The 26,034-nt window shown below is 51.0% G+C and overlaps 4 protein-coding genes across 6 annotated transcripts in view; 3 read left to right on the forward strand and 1 right to left on the reverse strand.

The window, feature by feature from the left end:
• Positions 1-1,340: 1,340 nt before the first annotated feature.
• Positions 1,341-12,889, forward strand: LOC1269624 (protein dopey-1 homolog). 2 transcript variants are annotated; one of them, XM_061641373.1, is made up of 9 exons: positions 1,341-2,245; positions 2,948-9,969; positions 10,037-10,184; positions 10,268-10,420; positions 10,500-10,695; positions 11,158-11,169; positions 11,425-11,592; positions 11,672-11,810; positions 11,879-12,889. In XM_061641373.1, the coding sequence occupies exons 1-9, from the start codon at positions 2,218-2,220 to the stop codon at positions 12,089-12,091; spliced, it is 8,079 nt and encodes a 2,692-aa protein (XP_061497357.1). In that variant the 5' UTR covers positions 1,341-2,217; the 3' UTR covers positions 12,092-12,889. The 2 variants fall into 2 exon arrangements, with proteins under 2 accessions (XP_061497357.1, XP_061497358.1); XM_061641374.1 differs by lacking the exon at positions 11,158-11,169 and having other exon boundaries at positions 1,342-2,245.
• Positions 12,890-13,066: 177 nt separating this feature from the next.
• On the forward strand, positions 13,067-15,312 carry LOC1269623 (peptidyl-alpha-hydroxyglycine alpha-amidating lyase 1). 2 transcript variants are annotated; one of them, XM_061641376.1, is made up of 3 exons: positions 13,068-13,688; positions 13,763-14,818; positions 14,913-15,312. In XM_061641376.1, exons 1-3 carry the CDS (start codon positions 13,520-13,522, stop codon positions 14,918-14,920), a joined length of 1,233 nt encoding a protein of 410 aa, XP_061497360.1. In that variant the 5' UTR covers positions 13,068-13,519; the 3' UTR covers positions 14,921-15,312. The 2 variants fall into 2 exon arrangements, with proteins under 2 accessions (XP_061497359.1, XP_061497360.1); XM_061641375.1 differs by having other exon boundaries at positions 13,067-13,688; positions 13,763-15,312.
• Positions 15,236-17,004, reverse strand: LOC1269622 (methyltransferase-like protein 25B). The gene is made up of 4 exons (XM_308265.5): positions 16,842-17,004; positions 16,336-16,781; positions 15,495-16,270; positions 15,236-15,430 (listed from the first exon to the last, which is right to left on the reverse strand). The coding sequence occupies exons 1-4, from the start codon at positions 16,944-16,946 to the stop codon at positions 15,354-15,356; spliced, it is 1,404 nt and encodes a 467-aa protein (XP_308265.5). The 5' UTR covers positions 16,947-17,004; the 3' UTR covers positions 15,236-15,353.
• Positions 17,005-17,267: 263 nt separating this feature from the next.
• LOC3290401 (myocyte-specific enhancer factor 2) overlaps positions 17,268-26,034 on the forward strand; it is a 60,001-nt gene continuing 51,234 nt past the window's right edge. Inside the window, exon 1 of the mRNA XM_061646090.1 lies at positions 17,268-19,041. The gene's annotated coding sequence lies outside the window, so the exon portion shown is untranslated. The remainder of the gene's footprint in view (positions 19,042-26,034) is intronic.

The following is a 26,034-nucleotide window of genomic DNA, read 5'->3' on the forward strand; positions in this document are numbered from 1 at the left end:
AGGTGCACTGTCAGACACAAACAAACAAACAAGACAAACATGTCAAATCCCATACATTTTTCATGTTCGATGTCGTGTTCGATTGGTGCTAGAGCGCCGGGTAATTTGCCACCCTCTCGCGCAACTACCCTTCGGCGCAGGGTGGGGGAGGAACGATAGTTGTTGGAAAAGCTGGCCCCCGCCTGACAGCTTCGGTTGTTTTGCAAAACGTCAGCCAGGAGTGGGGGCGCTTTTGACGTTTCGTGTCAAACGGAGGGGCGGTGAGCAAGAAGAATAGAAAACGTAAATAGCAACACACACACTCACACAGAGTCGAGAGGTCAACAAAGGCAATTCAGTTGTGAGTCAGAAAAGAAACGGGTGCGTGGACCTCGGGCGAGTGCGGATTCGAACCGAAGACGGTGTTCACGTTATACGCTTCTCGAAAAGGGTCTCGGTTGTTGTGTTTTGTGGTGAATGAATAGCGCTCGTTCTGTGTGAAACTGCGTGACTCGGTGTGTTCATTTCGCTCGGAGGAGCTGTCAAACGCGCCAGAGCTTGTTTATCTGCTGCTGCTGCTGCTGCTCCTGCGAGACGTCTACATCATCGATTTTTTCCCCACATAGTACGCGCACAACTCACACAGATCTCGGGGGTTTGCGGTTTTGTGAAGGAAAAGTGGCGTTTTCGCGACCCACTCGCGTTTGTAAAGTCGATCGGGCACGATAGTGCAGTGAGTGTTTTTTTGTGGGGGTGAAACACGGGTGATAAATCCTCCCCCTACCCCACAAAAGAAAGGAGAAAGGTGCACGATGCTCGGCAAGAGCCCCAGCAGCGGGAGCACCAAAGTGGATCACACAAAGAAATAGATCAAGAGCGCGGAAGAGCACACGGAGAAGAGAAGGGAAGGGTGCAGTGTGTGCGTGCCTGTCTGTGTGTGTGTGTGTGGATAGAAGAAGGCAGGCCAGCTGTTTCAGAAGACGCAGTGGAGGAGTGGCGGCGGCAACGTTGTGCAAACGAGGCACACATGAGCGCAGCGGGGAAGAAGAAGCACACGTAAGTAATGAATGGGCGAAACTGCGCTGCGGGGTGGGGGAAGAAGGTTTATGGATAACGGATCCAAGAATATATATGCACAGGGGGGTGGGTGGATGGCACCCCAACCCACCCTCAGGCGAGGCAGCTGTAACACAAGCAGCAGCAGCAGCAGCACCAAGCAATAGTAATGTACGTAACTACGCAAAAGTTTTTCTCGCGGCAGTGAGACCGGGAAGTGGTGTTACGGCAGGCGAGAGCCGCCGCCGCCGCCGCCACCGCGCCTGGGTTGTGGGTGTTTGTTCGTTCGTTCGTAATTCGATTGGTGTGGTTCACCCTGCGCGCCAGCAACACACGCAGCCGGCCGCAGATAACTGTACTGTATGGGGTTTCGCCTGTTGTTTGCCCTGATTCGCTAAAGGGGCATCGCAATTTACCTTTTGGTGTGTGGCCCCTGTCTCCCGGTAGGGGCGACTCACGTCTCGGTCGTAACATTGGGCTTGGCCTACCTGGCTTGGCCTGCGTTGGTTTGCCCAGCGTGAGCGCAATTGTGATGAGTCAGATACCGCAACCTGTCCGAATTGTTTGTTCTATGATGTGTGGGGAGGGCGGGTAGACGCGCGCACACTATCGGAATTTTCGAACCGTTCCGGCCTGTTCTCTTATCAGAAACGTAGCTCGACAGCCGCCCAACGACCAACGCACTGTACAAAAAGGGCGCATGTATGTATTTCCAATCGGATTTCCCCCGCCCGTTTGTTCTGTTCGCCTTCCCATGGAGCGCGGTGAGCGATAGGTTTTGTTGAATCACACGAAAATTGCATCAACCAGCAACCAAGCAAGCGCTGCGATGCGAGAGAACGGGCCCGGGACCAGACCGACACACAATGGTGTAGTGTAAATCACCTTTTCCATGCTGCTGCTGCCGCTGTGTGCGATGGCCCTGTGCGAAGTGGATCCACATCGCACGGTAATGATGGAGGGGGTCGTCGTCGCTTATTAACAGCCAGTCGTTGTCGTCGTGGTCGTCGTGGTCGTGGTCGTCGCCGTCGCCGCATCTAGCCACCCGAACACACTACGTTGCGGTGTGCCGTGTTGGAAGGCAGTGTTTAGGAAAAGGTGGAATTTTGCAACCTCAGGGGCTACTTCGGTTCGGTGTTGTTGGTTTGCCTGGAGGTAGGTGCACACTGCACCGCGAGCACCATGAAAACCCGCAGCAAGAAAAAGCAAGGTTGGTTGAAAGGGTAGAGGTAGAGTTGCTGGGCACCTTGAAGGGCAACCTTGACCACAGCAGCACGACATCGAATATTCACACTGTGCTTTCAGATTGTATGTGTCTGTTGCAGTTATTACTCTCTTATCGAGGGACACCAGTACGAGGAGATTGTTTACCTATCGGTGCAGCTTACAAGTGGACAGAGAGGACTGGAGTGTGTATCTTCGGGCTTGTCGAAGACATCTTCCTATTGTGTGAAGACAGTGCCCCAATGCATGCCCACTTATCTGTCCTTCTCAGAGTTAGTAGGTCGGTTTCGAATCGGTTGATTGGTTGCGTGTAATCTTCCATATACCACAAGCACGCACACACACACGCGGGTTGCGGCGGTATCTGTGGTTCGAAACAGGCCCCAACTAAATTGGTATCTACTGTGGGGGGATTCACCACCACACACTGTGCTGTGTGTATGTGCAAAAGGCTCTCCCGCAGCAAGGCGACCGGTTTTTGGGCTGCGGCTGTTATCACCTTTTTTTTACTTTTATTCAAACGAAAAGCACCATGCAACATGTGGTCATATGTGCGTGTTATGTTGTTTCGCGAGCGGAAATGAGCTCTGGGGGACTTCTGTTTAAACAAACAGAGACACCCTGCCCTGGTGTTTGTTCAGCGGAGCCGTTTCTAACCGTCTTTCTTCGTTCTGTCTTTCTGTTTTAGCTCTGTTTAACGGCACAAAAAGTGGCAAAGCACCACCACCACCACCACCGGCAACAACAACGCCGCCCCAACCACGGTCAACCATGGACAGTGCAACCGGGTCCGGTCTGATGGAGGAGTACGATCTGATGAAGCAGCAGAAGTACCGCGTGTACATCTCGAACATAGATAAGGCGCTCAAGAACTTCGAATACTCCAGCGAATGGGCCGATCTCATCTCGGCCCTCGGCAAGCTGAACAAAGTGATCAGCTCGAACGCACAGTATCAGATCATTCCGCGGCGGATCAAAATATCCAAACGCCTGGCACAATGTATGCATCCGGCCCTGCCGTCTGGCGTTCATCTGAAAGCGCTGGAATCGTACGACGTCATCTTCAGCAACATTGGCGTGGAGAGGCTTGCCTCGGAGCTGTTCATCTACAGTGCGGGGCTGTTCCCGTTGCTAGGCTACTCGGCGATGAACGTACGGCCTACGTTGCTTTCCATCTACGAGAAGTACTTCGTGCCGCTGGGTGAGAAGCTACGACCGGCGCTGAGCGGGTTCCTAAGTGGAGTGTTCCCGGGCCTGGAAGCTGGACAGGATCACTTCGAGCGTACCAACCAGCTGCTGGACAAGGTGTGCATCGCTGTGCAGCTCGAATGTTTCTACACCTGTCTGTGGGAGTGCATCGTGACGAATGCGTCCGTGCGACTGCCAGCCATAACGTACGTGCTGGAGCATTACGACAAGAAAGTGCCGTGCGCTGCGCAGCGCGAACTGATGGGCAGCAGCGCGGAGCTGATGGTGAACGGGCTGTGCAGTTGCCTGAGCGATGCTGTTATACTGGTGCAGCGCAATACGCTGGAATTTCTGCTTCTGGCCTTTCCCATGCACGATCCACTGCTGTCCGAGATGTACACAACTCGGCTGGTGAAGACGGCACTGAATACGATCTTGCGGCGGGATATGTCGCTGAATCGGCGACTCTACTCCTGGTTGCTCGGATCCGACACCAGCATGGGCAAACATATGCAGGGAGCGGCAGCCGTAGGTACAGCAGCCGCGTCGCATGGAAGCTCTACCGAGCCGTACGATCCGAACACGTACTTCGAACGACATGCCAAAAAGCGCTTGATAGCCGCCTTCAAGATGGTGCTAAAGGAAAGCATTGCGCACACTCCGGTCGATCTGAGCCCGTATCGGATACTGATATCGCTGCTGGACAAGGCCGAAATAGGGCTGCGCATTCTGGACGATGTGCTGTGTGACATTATTCGTGCAATATCGCTGTGCAACGGCAATCTGGAGGTGCAAAAGTCGGCCAACTTGCTGTTCTCGACGTTTGACCCGGCCTACATCTGGAACTACATGGCGCGGCTGTACCGTGAGGCGGCAACCCGACCGGAAAGGCAACGCACCGACACGGATCCGATACGGATCGATTCCGGCCCGGCCACCACGGTGGAGGTGTGTCATCTGACCGAGTTCCTGCTGGAAACGCTCTCGCTGGAGATGTACAACGAGACCACGCGCGTCCATCTGCCCAAGTTCCTACTGTCGCTGATCCGCATGCTTACCACGTACGAAAGCAACATGCACTCGATTGAGGTGGGTTCGTCGTTGCGGTTACTGGTAAAGATCGTCTCCAAAATCCAGCCCATGATCATGTCCGAGAAGGTGCTGGATCTTTCGATAAGCAGGGGGACCAGTGCAACGCCCCAGAATGGTGGCGGGCTGCAGAGTGGTGAGGCGGCGAAAGAGTGTAACAATCTGGAAAAAAGCAGCAGTGATTCGAAAATACACGAAACCTCTCTGCAGGTGATGGAAAATGGACCCTTTCAGCGGTCCAGCTCCAGCCAGGGACTGCATAAAAAGGGCAGCAGTGGAGGTTCGGGAGGATCGGGCAGTGGAAAGTACAGCAAGAAGAGCAAAAAGTCCAAGTCATACACAAAGCTGAGCGAGCTTAGCTCGAGCCGGGAGGGCTCACTGAAGGGTAGCAAAACGAAGATCAACCGGGCAGAGTCAGAGCTGAAGATTACTGGAGCGAGCTCGACGCCAAACTTGGAGAACGATGTCGCCGGTGTGAATGGCAGCGAGTTGGCAAGTGGCGCCGAAGAGGACACAATGGAGAGGAAACGGTTTAGCTGTAGCAGTAGCAGCAGCACTAGTAGCAGCAGTAGCAGCAGCTACAGCAGTAATTCCAACAGCACTCGAAGCCGCAGCAGCACTGGCAGTGTAGCGGAGGAAGCGGGCGTCGCGGGGAAAGGAATCATCATACAGGTGCAACCCTCGGATGCTGGTTCCGTTGGTTCGGCGATCGCGCAACTACCCGACTGTCCCATTCTGGATCGCTGCATACGACAGTATGTGTCGTTTTTCGAGCTGTACATCTGCCGGAAGCTGCTATCGCAAGTGGACGGCTCCGGCGGAGAGCATGTCAGTCTGCAGGATAACGTTATTCTCAATGCAAACGATCCCGCTGCTGGTTTGGCGTCTGCGAACGATCAGGACCTGGTAGTGATAAACACGCTGATTTGCGAGCTGGAAGAAGTGTTTGAAACACTGCTGTCAAACTCCCAATCATCACGCGTAAAGCTGACTGCCATGTTGGCCCAATCGGTGGAAGGACGCTCGAGTACGACTGGTACGAAGACGCCAAACCGAGAACTGAACCGCAAACAGGAGTATGAAATAGCGCAGCTGGTACGCGGCAATGAAAAATTGTCCCGCGTGTCGCTTACTTCGATCAGCGAGTCGCTAAGAAACGCACTTAAGCTAGCGTGCAATGTACTGACGGAAATGTCATCGTTTCCCAGCTACCGCAATGAAACAGGCAACACGGAGCGACTGGACGATGTGCCCGGCTGGCTGAAGGCATTGACCGTGCTGGCGATCTTTGTTAACGATCTCGATACGCAACTGTCGGCAGCGCAAACACTAATCGATATGATTGGGCTGCTGCGAACGAACGGGAAGAAATCTTCCAAGGATTCCGGCAACGGCAAAACGATCGTGCTCATGATGCCGCTGTTGAAGCTGTCGCACGTAAACTGCCTGGAAAGGCGCACGAAAGTGTTCCAAGTGCTGACCACCATGCTTTGGGACTATCTGGATGCGTCGCGACCCGAGGCACGCGCCATTAGTTTGCTACTGTATCGCATACACAATTGCCTGGATAGTCGTTTTACGGAGGACGTCATCATCAATCGACTGCTGGTGCCGCAAACCCTGTTTGACGATGATGAAACGGCCGAGGCACACTATCGCGGTGTGGTGGAGCGTACGGTACGGCGGAAGGATCCGTCCGCCCTGCACGCCCTGTGGCAAACGCCGGTGCTGGCAAAAACGGAACTGAAGATTGATTCGGAGGGTTTCCGAAAGTTTCAACTGCTGTGGAAGCTCGGCCGTGACACGTATCACGGGAACGAGTTTGAGAAGCTGCTCTTCTTGGTGCTGGATTCGCTCACCCTGCCGCGGAATGTGTCGATTCAGGTGAAAACTGCCAACTGGTTGCGGGAAGCGCTGGTGCGTGGAGATATAGGACGAATCTTGAAGTTGTTGCTGAAGATTCTGCTCAACGAAAGCACGAAACGTTTGAGCGTTTTCTGCCCGAAGCGTTTGCGTGGTACGGGAGGAGAGTTTGAGGACGGTGGGGCAGCAAACGGTGGTTCGGTGAGCGAGTGGGAGAAGGAGCTGCTAGCCGATGCGGATGTGCAGCTGAATCAGGCTTGCTTTGCGGTCAGCTCCGAAGACGGTCAGATACGGTACCACATGGATCCGGCGGCCGGATTGGGCAAGAAGCGTAGTCCGATCAGATCGATTCAGAAGAAGATATTTGGCGTCTCGATTGGCGGTGGAGGCAGTGGAAGCTCGAAGGGAGGCGATCCGGGACGTTCCAGCGCTCCCGGAAGCAGTGGTCAGTTGATCGTGTCCAATTACGTGACGAACGAGAGTGTTGGAAAGAAGACGGCCCAGCAATCGTCCGAGCTGGGAGACGATGGAGGCCAGTATGGGAAAATATCGGTAATTATCAATCCACTGGAATCGGACCAACTGCCGGGGTGTAGCATTGCGGGTCAACCGTCGAAAGGCAATGGAATGAGAAATCGATCCAACTCTATGGGTCTTTTGGCGGCGGGTGACATGGACAGCGGTATATCGGAACCGAGCTCACTGGCTACCCCCGGCGGTAGTTCGTCCCAGTTCGGCAAGAAGGAATTCCATCGATCAACATCCGACCTCGATGACACGAACGACAGTGAGTCGGATTTTCCAGGCCATGGGCGGGGAAAGCAACGAAACGGTCGATTACGAGGCTCGGAGGGATACGTCGATAACGAACCAATCAAACGATACGTGGAGGACGGTCCGATCGTGGATTTTATCAGTAAATCAAGCGATCGGTTTCGGAATCGTAAAACGTACCTCATCTCGTCGGGGAATCTTTCTGGAGCGGGTGAAGACTCGCTACTTTCTGGATCTTCCTACACGCTGACGAATGGACTGTCACCGTCGGTAAATGGAACAATAACGACCGACGAGATCACGAACGAGGATGGAAGCATCACGATGACCACAACCACCACCACCAGTGCGTCGGGAGATTATACAGGCCACGAGGAGGACAAGCCCGCACCTAAGGTGACGTTCACACGCATCAAGAGCTGGCGGAACGGGAACAAACTGTATCCCTTCCATACGCACTTTCTCGTGTACGAGTCGGTGTTCAACACGAAGCAGGTGCTCTACACGATCGAAACGCTGCGAAACATCCTCACGAACGATGCTCGCTTCTTTCTGTGTCTCTCGGTAACGACGTCCGTCTCGAGTGGACACATCAAGTCGTTGCTGCTGCGCCACCGGCGCAACATCTTTGGCAAGGGCTTTACGGAGGCACGGGACGACTCGGAGCATCAGCATCTGTACCGTGGAAGCATGTACCTGGAGGTGATCCTCACCGTGCTGCTGTACTACACGCGCAGCTACCAGACCGATCAGGGTAGAGACGGCAAGGGAAGACAGCCCTCGCGTGACGATTTCAACACGAACGCAAAGATCCAGCTCGAGTGCATCGAGCTAATGACCACGATCTTCGGCGAACTGCTAGCCGTGGTGCGAGATGTGGGTAAAAATCTCGCCAACTACGTAGCGGACCTGCTGGAGAAGTGCAAGGTGCAGAAGATTGTGCTTTACTGCTTGGCGTCGTCGGTGAACTACTTCTCAAGCCCCGGTGGGTATACCTGTCCCGCGGACGAGGTTCTTCGCTACAGCGATCCGGAAAGTACGCGACAAAATGCGGAAGCATATCAGATAGAGCTGTTGCGCTTGCTGCTTGCCGTTTTGAAGCTAGAGCACGAAATTACCCTCCAACGTGCGGATGGAGCCGAGGGAGCACCGACAACCGGAGCATCCGGAACGACCAGCGTTGGTGGTTCTTCCACGGCAGCGGCCAGCAAGGGCGGTACAGCAACCAACTCGAGCGCTTCGCCCACGAAAGTGGCACCGGAAACGAAGCGTACCTATCGATACGCTCCGAACTTGCTGCTCGCCCAACAGCCCATGTTCCTGTCCACTATCCTGTCCGCACTGGCGTGCGATCGGTTGCAGCACGTGCACAAAAACTGGACCGATATGATAACGGCCTGTTTGACCTGCCTGCCGCCCGGCAATCTTACCAACATCGTGATCAGCGTCATTCACCAGCTGTGCATCAACCTGGACCGGGTGACGCGTCGCGACCGCATTCTCGTGCAATCGATTGACTATATCGTCTCGCAGCTGGAAGCAATCACCGTTCTTGCCCACTACTGCCTATTAGATAGCTCGCAACAGATTTCCCTAGCCAGTATGTTCAATGCGTCGACCGGTTCGAGCAACGGATTGACGGCTGCAGCCGCGAACCAGTCGGGCCAGATCATCAACAACATAATGAACGTGTTCCTGTCCTACTCGTCCTCGCTGCTGAGCGGTGGCATCAATCAGCAGGTGAAGAAGAGCCACCAGGAGGTAGCTAAAGCGGCGATCCTGAGCCATCTGCCTCGCATCATCATCACCATCGCAACGCTTTGGGAGACGAGCATCAGTGAGTTCCGGCGGGTGAAGCATCAGCTGCTCGAGTTCCTTAGCCCGATCTCGATGCACTACGGTACCAACTTCCTGACCGCGATCGCTGTTGCCTGGTATGAGCGAAGCAATAGCGATGCGACGACGTCGACGACGGGCAAGGCGTCATCCTCCACGTCGGTGGTGGGGGCAGACGGGGGGGCGGGCAGTGAAGCGCCGGATGTGGATTTCTTTGACATTATGTCCAAAGCGCTGCCCCAAGCGAGCGACAATCAGCTGCTGCTGGTGAAACTGATCACCGGCATCCGGATCATGTCGGTGGATTCGTTCATTCAAACGATGCATCAGGTCATAAAGAGTCCACCGCCAATCTACCAGCCCCCGGCCGGACTCAACCTGGAGGTGAGCGCACAGGAGCTGCTGTACTTCTTCCTCATATCCGGTGTCTCACCTGCGCAGTACACAGACTGCTGGAGCTCGTTGTACGCGCTGCTGAAAGACTGTTTGGCGCTGCAGATAACGGCCCAGTTTGTGGCACTCTCGATACTGAACGAGTTCGTGCAGCGCTGTCCCACGATGCCGTTCTCGGACAAGAAGGATCTGCGCGATCTGCACGACGTGACGTCGCGTCTGGTGGAAGCGGTTTCGAACGTGGCCGGCTCCTGTCTCGAACAAACCACCTGGCTAAGGAGGAACCTCTCGGTGAAGGAGGAGTTCAGTTCGATCGAAAGCACCGGCAAGGATGGGCTGCTGATGCCGTCCAGCCAGCACTACTCGATACAGGCACAGTCGATTTTGGCCTCCCTTCTAGCGTCCCTGCTCGATGTGGCGTTCAGCTCGCAGGAGAAAGACAAGGTGACGACGATCGTCACCGGTGTCATGTACAATATTGTGCCTTACCTTAAAACGCACACCGTGAAGAACATTCCGACGTTTCATGCCTGCTCGAATCTGTTGGCTAGCTTGAGCACGTATCAGGTAGATATAGTTCATGATAGTAGGTGGTTGAATCCGTTATTACACCCACGGTTTTATCTCGTTATAGTACATTCGGAAAGCTTGGAGGAAGGATGCGCTCGATCTGCTGCTGGATACGGCTTTCTTCCAAATGGACAGTCGCTGCTTGCCGTACTGGAAAACTATCCTCGATAGTTTGATGACCTGTGATAATACTACCTTTAGAGATCTTATGAGTAAGTACGCGGCGCAGGCGTAGCGCGATCTTCAGCAAATGGCCAATGCACATTCTAACAAAACGTCGTTGCTCTCTTCCCAGATCGTTTACCATTAGCACAGACGGGAACGCTGAATATATTTACGTCGAAGGAGCAGGAATATGAACAGCGTGCCCTGCTACTGAAGCGACTCGCTTTCATCATTTTCTGCAGCGAAGTCGATCAGTACCACAAATATATGCCGGAAATTCAAGGTAGCGTATTCGGCAGGGGGTATGGTCAATGATGGTGAACGTTTTTACGAATTGCGATGCTGTGTCTGTTTGATTGCAGAGCAACTTGCCAACAGTTTGCGATTGCCCCAGGTCGTACCGTTGATTCAGTCGGCGGTGTTCCTGTGCTTCCGGGTGCTGCTGCTGCGTATGTCGGCGGACCACGTGACCAGCCTGTGGCCAATCATTATTGCCGAAATGGTGCAAGTGTTCCTCTCCATCGAGCAGGAGCTCATGACGGACACGGAAGAATTTAGGTATGAGTTTGGTTGGGGAACCTTTAGCAACCGTTTCTTCTCTACGCTTCGATGTGGATCTTTTATGGTTTAACAAATTTGTGTTATTTTTTAATGTAGTGTTAATCCTTCTGTTCGGTTCTATCGTACTATCGGTTCTATAGTTTTGTTTTTAGATATTTTGATTTCATAATTACTCTTGTTCTTTTCCTGTAACCTCCTATTTGTTGTTGGTGCGCGGGACCCCCGGATTAGCCGTGGCGTCTGCGTTTTATATTGTTTTTTGTAGTGGTTGGTTATTACATTCTCGGGCGTACTCAGTTCACTATCGATTTGCTGACTAAATATGCGCATTTTCTCTTTGTCTTTTTCCACTGTTTTCACATACACCAAAACCAAAAAAATCACTGTTCCTTCATTGGTTGTTTGTATTTCGTCATTTGAATACTGAAACACCATCATCCCCCAACCTTGCAATAACAGGTCCCAATCGAGGTAAGAATGACATGAATATGCACACACAAAAAGCGAAAAGCGACACACACACAATACACAGCCACAAACGCACACTTGTGGTTATTAATCGAAAACATACTGCACGAATCGGGGACGAGGGGACGTGATCGTGGCCGTGACAATGCACTGTATTTCGAAGGGATTATAATTGTAGTTTAGAAGCAGAGGGCGCTCGACAAGAGTACATGTTACTGATTCTTTATTTTTTTCTATTTTGGGGTCAACTCTTCGCAGTCAACATATTCGCATGCTGTCGGGACTGGATACGGCCTGGGTCACGAACACAAATAACGGGCTCTACTCGTACGGGCATCCGCACTGGCGAATGGTGCAGCTGGAGACGGCCAAGTTGCTAGAGTTGGGTTGCGTTTTGCCAGCCACCATTTTGCCACACTTCCAAATGTAAGCAAAAGGGGTACGCCTAATACCGTAGGATCTTTGAGAGTAATTTGTGCGTTTTGTTCTCCCTCTTCCTCGTCAGGTATCGATGGGCATTCGTTAGCAGTCAGAACGAGAACCTCCACAAAACGGGCGGTTACGATGAGAAGAAAATGGCCTTCATACCTCACGTCTCGAGAATATCTCAGTTAATGGACCTTCGCTACACATCTCACTCGCCGGTAAGTAGTCTCAGTGCGGCATCTTCCAGGCATTTTAATTCAATATCTGCATGTCCTCCCCACGACAGAAAACGCAAACGACCAAAGGCAAGCACATCATGCTGACCTGCCAGTCGATCAACACGCTGCAGGACCTGTACGGCTTCTTCTCGACACTCTCGATGCGCTGGCCCTCACACATCTCGTACAGTGACACGGAGAAGGACACGAAGCAATGCTTGGAGGAGGTAGAGCACGTACTGGCACTGGACTTTCTGGAGAAAATCCCCTTGACTAAATAGTAGCAGCAATCTTACTTCTAGTAATAGCACTTCTTACAGTAAAAGAGTGAAAGAGAGCGCGAGCGAACAGCAGGGACACGCCACACTGGGTTAGCGCCAGTCGACGACCACGCAATCCATCACCATTCGAAACCGATTCGTGATTTACTTCAGTATTTTTTTGTAACTCTCCTCGAGTAGAAGCAGTAGGACCCATGGCAGGCCAGAGTGTGCTCGTAATTTGCTGTAGTATAAGTGCTCCATTTCTCATAGTCAATTCGAAAGCATTGATCCTGTTTCCGACAAAGAGTGGTGAATCCTTTGGCAATTCTCTACGCTGATAAGATTAACATAATTTAGTATTTCGCGCAACCGAAAGGCACGAACTGAGTAAAAAGCCGGTTGTGCCGGTCTTGTACGTGTGTGTGTGTCTTTGCGTGTGTCTAAGTATGTGTGTGAGTCTATATGTTTATGTGATTTTAAGATATTTGACCTATCAATGTTTCTAAATATTCGTCTAATCGAGAGAGAGAGGGGCACGTGTTGGTTGAGAGATATTGGTAGTGTGAAAATGCAATTGCGAGGAGTAGTGCAGTGGGGGCGGTGTATGTGTGTGCGTGTGTGGCGGAAACGAAGTGTGATGTTAACAAGTAAGGTCAAGATAATGATAACCGTTAGACGAATGTTGTATGTATGCTTTATCTATAGATGCAAGAAGTAATCGGAAAGGGCGCAGAAGAATGTTATCGTAATTTATGATTGATGCGTTAAGCAAAGAATGATTCAATAAAATGATCAATAAAAGCTGTTTCAAATACATTTTTATCAAAAAAAAAAAAAAAAAAGGATATTGGTTACTGTTTTATACGTTCTTGTAGGTTCTGCGATACGATCGTTAGCAGTTTTTGGCGGATGATCGCAGCAGCAAGACACCGCCGCGATCGCGACACGAAGCACTGAACAAGGCAATATAAATACAACCAGTATTCTTACCCCCTCCCCCCACAACCAGTTAGCAAGGGAACGAGAAACGGGCGAAAATCACACTTGCCGTGTTGCTGGTGGCCGTGTTTCTTCTTCACAATTTCCCGATCGGTTTGCAGAACAGTTGAGTAAACACATCGCCGCTGCGTACCCTTGAACAACGGCAGGTTGGCAACGGCGGAAGTGTTGGTCGGTTTTGAAGCAAAATGCTTCAACAATTTAGTGCAAAGCGACCTGTCTTCTGCGAAGAGGGTTGATGCGAAGACACACACAGGGGTACATGCACGTATCCATGACGACAAGACAACACACCACGCGCCGCCCGTAGCTCGAGTGCTTTCGTTCGTTTGTTGTGTGTTTTTGTGCTTGCTCTTATCAAAATCAGTGTAGTAGCGTTGAATTCGTCATCCGATAAGGTGTGTGCTAAAGGTTCGGTAGAACATCACCGCAGCAAATGGTTGCAAAATGTACACGAAACAGAACAAAATCTTCTCCCATTTTTGGCACCAAATGGTTCCATTTTTGGGCGGGTTGTTGATTTTTTCAGTACATTTTACATGCACCGTTGAAGCGAGGCCACAGACCGTGAGCAGTAACGGGAACAATACCAGCAATGCACGGTTCGGTGCCCATGGTAACAAGATCACACTTCTGTTGCTGCTTTGATCGCTTCTAATTTAATTGTTTTTTCGTTCTGTCACTTCTCAGAATACGCCTACGTGTCTAGTTGGCCAATTGTGGACCGCAAGCTTGGGTCGGTGTCGGCTGTCGCTCTGGATGGCGATGGCAACGTTGTCATATTTCATCGCGGATCCCACGTATGGCAGTTGAGCTCGTTCGACACGGAAAACCGATACCAAGAAGCAACAGGTGGTCCAATAGCGCAGCCAACGGTACTCAAGTTTAACCGCAACACGGGCGAACTGCTGCAGCAATGGGGTGAAAACCTGTTCTACATGCCGCACGGACTAACGGTCGATCATGAGCAGAACTACTGGCTGACGGATGTGGCACTGCACCAGGTGTTCAAGTTCGATCTGAACCACTCGACGACGGAACCGGTGCTCACGCTCGGCACCCGGTTCGAACCCGGCAACGATGCGTACCACTACTGTAAGCCAACGGCCGTGGCGGTGCTGAAGAGTGGCGAGTTTTTCGTCGCCGATGGTTACTGTAACGGGCGTATCGTGAAGTACTCGGCGGAAGGCATACCACTGCTGTCCTGGGGGCGCAATTCTTTCGTGCTAACCCGCTCCTTTACACTCCCATCGGGGCAACCAGTGCCGGCGAGCTTTTTCGCCATTCCACACGCACTGGCGCTGGTGCCGGATCGTGATCTGTTGTGTGTGGCCGATCGGGAACAGGGGCGGGTGCAGTGCTTCCACACGCGCAATGGCACGTTTCACTCGCAGTACAGCAGCCCGGAGATCGGCAGTCGGCTGTTCAGTGTGAAGTACATTTCGTCCGACGGTGGACTGCTGTACACGATCAACGGTCCACAGTTCGTGCTGAACCCGGTCCCGGTCGCTGGACACATCATCGAGATGGCAAGCGGTAACGTAATAGGGCGGTTTCAACCCAACAATCCCAAACACGCATTTAGCAATCCACACGAGCTGGCCGTCACGGACGATGGGTCGGAAGTGTACGTAGCCGAGCTGAATCCCCAGATGGTGCACAAGTTCCGTCGAATCTCACCAGCACGACCCACCGGCAGCACCACCACTACCGTGAATCCCGCAACAAGTGTAACCCGCAACGAAGGTGAGAATACGCCCGAGAATGGCCGCTATGCCGGAGCGCCCGGAATGAACAGTGCCCTGACCGCTGGTTCGATTGGAATATTCTCCATTGTTAGCACACTGATCGTGACCAGCCTGCTGGTGATACTGATGGCCCGCGTCATTTGCTTCCGAACGGGGCAGGGATCCTCCTCGCGCGTTGACGAAGTGCCGCTGAGAAATATGGGCGACGACGAGGGCTAGAGAGGACGACCGTGCACCGCACTTTTTGCTTTCCCCACAAACTTACACAAACATTACTTACAGAACGAGAGCTGTGATCTAGCGAACCGCAACCGACGCACACTGGACTACTTAGATTGGACTGAACTTAGCTGTAATTTAATGAATGTATCACGCCCAGGTGCAGCTTTTTCTACTTTTACCAGTGCAGAGAGTATTTAATAATATTGATAACAATTGTTTATTTAAAATATATAACAAATCGGACAAACGGGCCCGTCAGTGTCAGCTAAAGGCTTTAAAGCAGCGGCACCCGCGCTTGTGTGTGTGTGTGGTCATTTATAGGCGGTGATGACATGGTTCCGCGGTGAAAGGTACGGATCGAACAGTACATCGATACGCGCATTGGTGCCTGCAAAGAACTCGAAGGACAAATTAAAAGATTGTTCCCGGGGAAGGGTTGGATTGGTCGTTACCTTGTTCCAGTAGAAACAACCAACGATCGTACAGGACGATCGTTTCTATCAGTGGAGCAAACATCAGTCTTATCGTGTAAAACTTTACAACCTCTTCCCATCGGCTGAGCCGTGATTGTGTTGCCGCCGAGTGGACATCGCTCTCCGGCACAGTGATCCCCAGTCCATCGACCGCTCGTTGGCAGTATTCGGCGAAGCTTACCTCCGTCGCCCTGATGCCACCCTTCAGTCCGGCATGCTTTAAATCGGGACGCAAACGAACGATAATACTTTCGATCGCAGCACGGTAAGCGTGTATCTTAAGCTCGTGATAATCACCACTCAGCCTTTCCCGGTACTGCTCAATCGCATGGCAGGCCATTTCACGCGCTTCGTAGCTCAGGGTGAGATTAGTACGACGACAAAAGTCGCTTAAAGGGAATCCATACTCCTTTGATTCGCCGTTCGATATCGAGCTCTCGCACGAAAGCTTCATGTAGCAGCAGCAAACGAGCTTAATGAAGCGACACTCGTGGCAGGCAAGAAAGAGGCGCAATAAAGAGGGCGCTAGATCACCGCACGGATGAAGTCCAATTAGTCCGAATTGGAGTGCATCGGAATGTTGACCTTTTTCGATGTTTAGTGCATCCCGTAGCAGTTGCTCGAAAGCATTCGGGTCAATGCGATCAAGGTTGACCTTTTCGTGCAGATGGACCGGGTGTGGAACGATGGTGGTAGTGTTTTGCAGCTTTGGCTCGAGTTTTACTAACCGACGCCAGAGTTCTGCGTCCTTTTGCCTGTTGAGGAAGTAGAGGATGAATGTGAGCAATTATATTTTGTTTTTGTTTGGCTTTTCCTATACCTTGCGGCTTGAACGAACGATTCATTCTGTTCGAGACAGCACACGCGGAAACCAAATCCGTAGGCAAGCGTGCGTGCTAGATTCCCCTGTCCCGAGCCAATATCCACCAGCGTGCGGCAATTGTTTTCACGCGAACAGTTAGTGGCAAACTGCTCTATTTCGTGACGCTTTTTCAGTTTGACCGACTTATGAAACAAACTAGATTGTTTGTAATAAACACAGTTTGGGTCGGTTGGGTGCTTTTCGGTGGTCTTAGGTTTGCTCCTAGTGTGTACTAATCGGCGGAAAAGCGATCGCAAGGCAAGTACCGTCAAAGGCCACACAGTTATTTCTGTGTTTCTGCTCTCAAATGACAGGAGAGCTGGAAGATGCTCGATCGGGATGGTACTGAAACAGCGAATCCAGCTCGGAGGTAAACTGTTCCAGTGATTCAGATGGAAGAAATCCTACGATAAAAGTATATAATGAGAGCAAAACCGCGGCAACAATTACGCTCTGTATCTTACCACAATGTACGCATCGATAATAGGCCTGTAGAGATCCACAATTTGCCTAGATTCAAGGATTTTCTGCTGCAATTCTGCCTGCAAACGTGGAATGTTTCCATCCATCGCTTTGTTGTGCTCGTGGCGGTTTGTTTACAAATATGCTGCAGGTGCGAGAAAGGGATGGCTTATGTGCTGTCATTCCGTCAGGGCCCTTGTGTCAGTTCTTTTTTTCCGTGCAGGAATGTGCAATAAAACGGCAAAATGCTATAGGGACAGTGCATAACATAAGGGCAGAGAAATAAAATAATTTTATTTTTATTACAACGTAAATAAGCCTCTCATTTTGGTCAGCAAAAATAATTCTGTAAATTGCGACTGGTACGTTGGTACCCTAATGTCAAAAAAAGAAGAAACGTCAAACTGTTGGCACGTTCCAGCACCCCTTCAGCTTGCTGTGTGTGCGCGAAGGAAAATTCCAGCATTTTGCAGTGCGTTGGAGGGAATAAATAAATTCCATAATAATACCACCGTTTCGCCACTGACTTCATTCGCCCACTCGAGCGGCCGTCGAAGGTGCGCATGAACGCACATCCTGGTGAATGTGGCTTGTGTGTAGTTCTGGGTAGAACAAACCCCCCAAAAAAAGGAATCCTTTCGGAAATTCCGTCAGTGTAAAGTTCGGTGTCCATCATCAGCTGATATGGAGATTGTGACAGCGAAGCAATGTGAGGTTTTGTTTACCTGTAGCAGCAGCAGCAGCAGCAGCAGCAGCAAGGATAAGAGAATGTGGTGATCAGATTGCGTGAAACGGCGTGGCACATACACACATACACTGCGTCTGATGCACCATTGAAGTGCATCAATCGTGAGCTCATCGTGCAGTTTGGTTTGATTTCCGTTCAAGACGTCAGCGCATTACCGCACTTGACCCGTCGTGGGAGGGGGTGGCAACACAACACAACACAAAACACCCGACACAAGTGCACGTGGGAGAGAGAGAGAGAGCGAGCGAGGGAGAGAGAACAGGTGGAGGAAGGTGAAGATTGTGTGAAGTGTGCTGCTGTTTGTTCTGTGTTACCCCAAACGTTGTGGTGGGGTGGTGTGTGTGGGTGGGTGATCAGCATTAGTCGGATTCCTGCTGCAGGAAGAAGCCCACCAAGAAGGCCCCGCTACCACGTCGGAGGAGAGGCACTTAGTGCCTGAAGCGCACCGGGTGTTTGGCGTGAAATTTGCGTAAAGTGTGGCTAGTTCTCGGGAAGGAGAGGGTGGCATTGAAAGGTACCGAGCGAAGTAGGAAACGGTGAAGGAAGGAAACAGCTCAAGTGATAATTATTGATAGCGCGCAAAGTGGCCCCCGCTGCCGGGCTGTGCGAAGCTGGAAATCGAAAGGGAAACGGAATGAAACTGCTCGCGCAGATAATTCCCCTAAGGGTTGTGGTGCTGTAGTGTGAAGGAGAGGCAAAACAGAGCGAGGGGGGCTTTTTAAAGTGCGAGCGTACGAGCGAGACGCAAGATAGGTAAAGATTTGTTACGTAGTGAGAACACGACACGACGCGAGAAAGAATAAGAGAAGGGGGGGTGAGTGAGTGAGCGGTCAAGGGGTGGGTTGGTTGGTTGGTTGGGTGAGTGTTTCGTGCACATGTTGTGCGTATGTTGAGACAGCCCTGCACAAACACATTCATACATACATCGCGCGCGAGAAAATTTGTGTCCGTGTGAGTGTGTATGTGTGTGACTATCCGCGCGAGAGAGAGCGAAAGAGGATGCTGCGAAGAATTCGCCAGCAAAGCAACCAAAGCCCCAGCAGCAGCATCATCCCCAAGGCAACACCAGCAAGACAAGTGTGACAAGAAGTTGGCTGCTTCACATCGCGGTCGCCGCCGCTGTCCGCATTTGTGTGTTGATCTCGAAGCGTTTGATTCGCTGGGTCGTGTGTCGACGGCCACCGCAGGCCGAAAAGGGGAGAGCGAAAGACCCGTGTGTGAGCGCCACACAACACCACAGTGTTGTCAAAGGTTTCGCCCAGTGTTGTTGGCCGCAAAAGTTCAGAGTGTAGGTTGTTGGTGTGGTGTGGTCTTTCCCTTCGCCTCCGTGGCGTTATCGTTGTGTTGTTTGGTTGTTTGGCTGCTGTCATTGGTACACTCCGAGAGTGGAAAAAGAGCAATTTTTCACGATGAAGTTTGGCGCTGAATTTCCCGCCTAGCGGTTTCAAGAAAAGGTAAGTAAGTTTTAGGAAGTGTTGGGGATGGTTTCCTTTGTAGAAGTGATATCGATAAAACGATGCATTGCGTATTGATGTAGATACGGGAAATAGTAAATGTCCTTTGGTGATATCAAGATTCGAACCTCGAATGGCGAATCGGTGCAGCGCATACAACAGTACGTTTGCCTACTACCCCAACAAGACCGGTCCGGGAATTGCACCGAAAAAAGTGAACCAGATCTCCAACACGACGGTACGGTTTTTGCTCTCGACCTGCGCGCTCGAAGCCCCGAATTGAAATGTCCCTGAGCTTGGATTGTGTGCGAACGTGTGCGTTTGTGTGTGTGTAGGTGTACAGCAACCCAGAAGTGAACGGCAAACAGTCAGAACTTGTCGAAAACTTCCGTGCACACTTCCAACGGTACCGTTGCTCGATTGTGTTGTTATGCTTTTTTGTAATTCTCTCGCAACGAATCTTCGTGCAAAAGAGGAAAAGAGGTGACTTTGCGAACGAAACACATTGATGAAATGAAAGTGACTCCATTACCGGACGCCAGACGGAGGAGCATAAAAAATGGGATACACTATTTGCATACTTGTTGCTTCTTGCCTGACAGCCCCAGCAGCCACAGCATCAACGCTCTGAGATAAGAGAACAATCTCCTTATTCGTCTACTACTCGCGCCACACGCCAGTAGTGAGTGCAGCCTGGACAGTCTCTCAACTCGCATCTCACCCGCCTCTCATCATCATCTTCCCTCAGGCGGCCTCCTCAGCAAGGCCTTTCGCTTTTCTCCGTTTCCACGGCACCCCCAGCCTGCCTACCCCCGTCTTCCGACCTCTTACATGTTGCGCTATTTGCACAACCTGGGCATTGGGTAGTTTGGCCATTATTAACAGTTACATTTCTGCAGCTACCGCGCACGCTGTGTGACATGCTGCCATTCGACCGTTATGGGACGTGAAGCCAAACGAGCTTCAAACGAACACACACACACACACATGGAGGCTCTAACGTCACGACCAATTGCTTCCCTTTCCCACCATCTAACACCGTCACCATGGTGAACGAATTTCAAGGCCGTTGCGATGTCATGTTTGCCTTCGCTTCTTTTTTCCATGCGCAAACTGTTGTACAGGCCGGCCCCCCGAACACCCACCACCACACATCTCCCTCCCTCTCTGGTGTGTCAAGGGGAGTAGGTCGGAAAAATGCTTTCACTGGCGGGAGGAAAAGAGAAAGAGTTCGGTTGGGAGGGGGGGGGGGGCAGCAGAAGCACAAATCGTGTGATGATCCTTGGCGCAGTGTCTTCGGCTTGTGAAGCCCTATCGGCGACGGAGTACATACAAAAAAAGGAAAGACGCAAACGCAAATGTTAGAGACTAGGGCCCGCTCTTTCCCTAAAGCCCCCCCCCCCCGCTGGTGGCTCCCAAGTTTTACGAAGGCGTGCGCTAATTTATTCACACAGTTTTCCGATTCGAACTGTTTTGGCGGAAGAGAGCTATAAGGAAGAGGGAGGAGGAGGTGTAATTTGCCCTTCGAGAGGAGATGTTGATTTTCGTTTCGTCTGTTGCTTGTACTGTTGTAACCACCCAGCCACCCGACCCAAATGATTGCTAATGATTAATGATTAAATTTGCATGTTTTCCTCGTCTTGGGGCATTGTTGGGGAAGTTTTGGTGGTTACTGGAAGCAAGAGAAACAGCTTCCGAGCCGATGAATAGTCATGGTTTGTTGGGGAAACAGTGAAATAGACATAGACTTGCGTTCGATACAGCGAGTATTATCCTTGCTTTTGGGAGTAATAGTGCTCCTTCGTTGCCCAATAACATCCAGCATGTTATACAATTAGACAACTGATGTACTGCAACAGGCCGGGCACAGGTTGACCGGTAAGCAATGAAAGGAAGGACAACTGCGCCAGGTTAAAAGGTGTTCTACCCAGCTACGATCGATATTCATTTCCCGCTGGCCTCCCAACTGGCACCCAAAGAAAGGTCGCACCAAACCGTGTGCGGTGGTGCACTGTCCCAGGAGATCTTTGACCGTGGACCGTGCCCGTTGTCTTTCGCACCCCTTGCTCGTAAGTATGCGTGAACCAGTTCCAGATTCGATCGAGCTTCTCCAGTTCAATATCCAAGACTGGTTTCCCTTCTTTGGAGCAACATTTGGAGCGCCCCAGTGTACAGAGAGAGAGAGAGAGGAGCGATCCAAAGCCCCTACAATGAAGACGGAAGAAGTGGCGGTGATCTTCGAAGGCACGATCGGAGGAACGCTCGGTGTGTGTGTGTGTGCATGTGGAATGACCTGCCATTCTTTATCGGTGGCACAAGTAGGAGAGGGGGGTTGCTTGATATCAGACGCGTTTGGGCGCTTGTAGAGTAGTGGAGAGTTATTCAACCGTTTTTCGCCTTTCTCTGGCCTGCTGGTGGTGGCTTGTGTTTCGCGTACAATCGCAACGAAGCTCATTACACACTGCAATCAACTGGGGGAGGAGAAGGTTTGGGGTCGTAAAGAATGAAGCAAAAAGGGAGCGTGGTTAAGAATGGTAGCCCTCTCCCGGCTTGGTCCGGGTGTGTACGCGCGGCTAATGATCGATGATGGATAGGACAGGTTAAAAATGAGCTCGACGCAGCATCTTATCTAGGCGAGTTCGTGCGGCCAATCGAAGAGGAGGAAGGCTCAAATCTCGATTTACCAGTTTCGTCCTCGTCCTCCCTCCCCAAGGGGTGTCAATGAGCAGAATGTGCAAAATCATGTGCGTATGAGGAATGGGAAAGGCCGGCAGTTATTCGTTCGTATGTCTATGATGAGAAGAAGAGCGGCCTTTTATGTTGTTGTATGTTGTTTTGTACCAAAGCCGCCCCTCGTTACGATCGTAAACTGACCTCTGATGAGATCTTGTTTCCAGTAGAAGTTTTTAATAAAAGCGCAATGTTCTGACGTAGCTCCGGTGGTCGTTTTTGCAAAATTGTATTTAAAATTTTCTTATCTTCCTTTTCTTTATTCTCCACAATAAGGACATCACTTGCATGGTGTTGTTGTGGTATATCTCACCACCCTTCACCACAAAATTTTACCACTTTTTCTGGAGATGAAAGATCAAAATTTGAGGTTTAGTAGAAAAAGTTGGTTCCATTTCCCTTTTTCTTTAACAATTTATTACACCGGCCTTGAAGCTGGTTGAGCCAACAGCAATAGGAAGACTGTGAAAAAATGCCATCCACAAAACCGCAACTCCCCTCGACGTGGGGTGGAAATAATTTATGTTTTTGACACATTTTGTTCTAGCTAGATGGCACAACTCTTACCTGGGGTGCGTCATTGGAAAGATTTTCTTTCTCTTTCTTTCTCTCTGTGTGTGTTTGTTGGGCAATTAAAAAAGTGAAAAATGTCCTTCTCTCGATTGTATTGCGAAAGAGTGAAAGTGTGTGTGTGTGTGTGGAGATTTACTCCATCTTTTGCTCATTTCCGTAAAACAACCCCCGGAACGAAGAAGCAATTCTTTCCTCCATTTTTCTCTTGTTGGACGAGGAATTTAATTTTTTTTTTTGCACATTTTGGTGCTTCTTTCCCACACACGCACGGGGTTTTTGGGTAGCTTGCGAGAAAGGAAGAAATATTGGAATGTCTTGGCGCGTTTCAAAATCTCCGCAGCTCCAACATTGTCCGTGACCCTTTCCTTTTAAACGAATGGGTGCGTGTTGAGGGGGAAGGAAAGCAAGGCAGCAGGGGGAAGAAGTGGGGAAGCATCATTACGAAACGACATACATACACGCACGACAAACCACCTATTCCAAGCTAACAAGCAGCAGATCGGCCGGCCGGCCCAAAGGGGGAAAGATTGACGATGTAAACCATCCCAGGCCAAGCAATGATAATGGGATGCCCTGAAGAAGATTTCGACTCGCAGCGGCTCCGCGGATTAACATATTGTGCGTTGTTTTAATGTTGCAAAGTTTGTATCCCTGTGTCCGTGTCCGTGTATGTGTAGGTTGCCCCCGCAAAAGGAAAGCGAATCGTCTCCCCGGACCCCATTAGCGAACAGCAAAAAACGAACTAAAAAAACTGGCCATCCTCCACGAATCCCCGTAAACGCGAACGCTCGGCACCAGCCAGAGGTCGTCCAAATCGAGCTTCCAAAAAATGTGAAGTTTTGCTGTGTAGATAAAACCTGTCCCAATAACCACGCGATAGGCAGGCGCTCCCGTTGTGTGAAGGTTTACTTTCACGTCCTTTCGAAAAGTTGGAACCGATTCCGGGCGCGGGCAGATTTTGTGCCCGAATCCATTCCATCTTGTGCGATCGGGTTCTTTTCGAACTTCTCTCTCCGGTGTGGTTAAGTAAAAGTGAAATTGAATCGATCCTTCCTGGTCCTTGCTTTGGGGGCGAGTGAACTGGAGTGAATACATGACCAACGGACCAACGCGGCCTGTGACATGCCGTGCACACGACACACAAGACCTTCAGTTGGTTTAGGTTGGACGAACTCCGCTGGTACAAGAGACAGCTTCGTTACGGAAAACTAGTAATACAAGTCAAGTGTTCGCCGGTTCTTGTTTCTGGTGTGTAGAGCAGGTTACAAGAGGAGCGGTGGTACACATGATTGCCTAGAACGTCCTATACGTTTGTGTGTGTGTGTTTGCGTTTGCTGTAGTACTGTTTATCGTATCGCCCCCCTTCTGAGGAACCGCTGCACCAACGTCCAAGGGCCTCGCGTCTGGCGTGTGTATCGTAAGATCTCTGTTATCCCCCGGAGCGTCGTCGTCGTGCCACCACGGACAGCGGCTGATACGGCCGACGGCCGGCGGAGAAGCATCGTATATCAAATTCACTAGAACGAAAGTGCTCTCCCTTGGTGAGATATACATTCCCGTGGTGCTACTGCTACTGCTGTTGATGTTGATTTTCCCTCTTCACGGAAGGGGGGCCAAGGGAAAGGCAAACAACACGCCGAGGGCGCGCGCGCGCGCGAGCTCTGTCTTTGGGGAGGGTGTTGTTTGAAGCGTGTTGCTTTCTTTTGAAATCTCCTGGTGTGACAAATTACAAGATCATCATCATTACAGGCTCATTATGATCGCACACTGCGCATTGTTTTGTAATTGATGTTGTGCCATTATTTGTACGGCTGAATGATTATTGTTGTACACTACTCTCTGTTTGTTGCTAGAATTGGCTTTTTTCCGCCAATCGATGGTTTGTTGTTGACTGCTGCAAACGGTCAAAACTACAACTAGGACACAAAAAAGGGAGGGTTTGTTGATGTTCCTTTGGAGCCACAGAGTGAGGTTCTAATGTGACCTCAAGTCCTTCAAACTCTTTATGTGCACTGTGTCACACAAAAAAGCAGTTTAAACTGTTGTTTGGCGCCATTCATCCGCAAAATTTGAAGGTACTAGAAGTGTCAAAAGAGAACGCGATCATGCTCCAAGAGCAAACATAGGCACCGGAGAAGCGAGAGATGCGCGTGTACGTTGTTTACTGCTGCGAGCACCGGACAATACTTTTGATTCTGAGCACATTCTGAGGCCTGATGGCGTAGGATGAGGGACCTCATGGCGCACGCCAAGGGAGCAGGAGGAGGGGGGAGTCCGGTGTGGGTTGTACCGTGCCCGCTATGACATCATTGATCTGTGTTCGATCGTGCAAAGAGGAAACAGAGAACGAGCAGCCGGTTCACATTGATCAAGTAGCCACGGAGAATTGGGTTTGGCGTTTCTGTGCGTATGAGCGAAAGAGATGCTCTATGTGTGAGAGAGAGTGATGAAGAAAGAGAGAACAACTGAGAGTTGAACACACGCGTTCGGGTTCGTTCAGTTGTGTGGCGTTTGATTTCGCGCACGCGTTAGTAATCGCGCCGTAGTAGAAATGTGCTTCGGAGATATCGACATAAACCCGGACGTGTGCTGCTGGGCTTCCTAATGTGTGTGTGTATGTGTGTGTGCGGTGTGAGATCAGTCCGTTGTGCGAATCGTGAGTGTTTGGCCGGGGGTGAGAAAACCCTGAGCTCTGTGAGTAAGCGGCAGCGCAGGCATCAATGAAACACGATTACAACAAAACACAAACTTTGCGTATCGCGTTTGCGCCTGCCGAATCAACCCGGTACGGATTGGACGGAATCGAATCAACATCATGCTTCACCAACACTTTGTGGTGGTGGTGTTGTGTTGGTGCTGTGAATGTGTACGCACGCGCAACAAGATAGTAAGTTCGGCGCCTTGCGCGAGTTCGCTCTCTCTTTCTCTCGCGCTAATCTCAAGACGCTTTGTGTGTTGTGTCGGGGGGTCGTCTCTTACTTACCCTAGGGGGTCGAATCGCAGCAATCGGCGAGCATGCATCGGGGAGGATTGCGTTTGTGTATCGGTCATTTTTTATCATCCCCTCTCTCTCTCTCTCTGTCTCTCGCTCACTTTCCGTGCCCACATCTCTGCATCCCAGCAGCATCACGTCACAGTGAAGACGAAGCGGCTTCGTCCGGTTTTTGGTGCGTACGCGGCGACACGGCGCCTCACAACAGCAGTAGCCGCACGCGGCGAATCGGTCATCATTGGCGTTTGTGAGTGCGCACCGCGTACCGGCCGATACACACAGCGAGAGTGGCAAGCTCGCTCATTAGGTTTGATGATGAAGCGCAACTTGGATGGACGGTTGGATTTGGGGCTTTTTTTGTGTGCTGTTGGCCGAGGACGATCTTTAATGTTTTTTTTTCAAATCTCCATGGAGCATGGACGGACTTCTATTTATCTTGTTTTACGATAATTTTACGCGATCCGGTAATAATGAGGGCTTCGGCATAAGTAACGTTCACCCCAACGTTCAGCAGCGTATGGAGGCGAATTGGAAGAACATTATTACCTTTAAGTGCGAATCGTACCCTGCCGCCGGTGCACAATTTGCGTTTTCTTATCCCAACCTCGATTGTGTGGATGGAGATGGGGCTGGCTCTGTTGATTGATCAAGATGGAAGCGAATGGAAGCCGTGTGTGCATCTTCTTGGGATGCCAAAA

This window comes from Anopheles gambiae, chromosome 2 (genome assembly GCF_943734735.2).
Source record: "Anopheles gambiae chromosome 2, idAnoGambNW_F1_1, whole genome shotgun sequence".
Taxonomy (NCBI): Eukaryota; Metazoa; Arthropoda; class Insecta; order Diptera; family Culicidae; genus Anopheles; species Anopheles gambiae.

Bases quoted from the DNA above. Each gene is read 5' to 3' on its own strand.
- LOC1269624 (XM_061641373.1), top strand. From the start codon at position 2,218: ATGAAAACCCGCAGCAAGAAAAAGCAAG. The intron at 2,246-2,947 runs GTTGGTTGAAAG...TTTCTGTTTTAG, and splicing joins CCGCAGCAAGAAAAAGCAAG to CTCTGTTTAACGGCACAAAA. The intron at 10,185-10,267 runs GTAAGTACGCGG...CTCTCTTCCCAG, and splicing joins TACCTTTAGAGATCTTATGA to ATCGTTTACCATTAGCACAG.
- LOC1269623 (XM_061641375.1), top strand. From the start codon at position 13,520: ATGTACACGAAACAGAACAAAATCTTCTCCCATTTTTGGCACCAAATG. The intron at 13,689-13,762 runs GTAACAAGATCA...GTCACTTCTCAG, and splicing joins TGCACGGTTCGGTGCCCATG to AATACGCCTACGTGTCTAGT.
- LOC1269622 (XM_308265.5), bottom strand. From the start codon at position 16,946: ATGGATGGAAACATTCCACGTTTGCAGGCAGAATTGCAGCAGAAAATC. The intron at 16,782-16,841 runs GTAAGATACAGA...CTTTTATCGTAG, and splicing joins TTATCGATGCGTACATTGTG to GATTTCTTCCATCTGAATCA. The intron at 15,431-15,494 runs GTAACGACCAAT...AGTTCTTTGCAG, and splicing joins GTTGTTTCTACTGGAACAAG to GCACCAATGCGCGTATCGAT.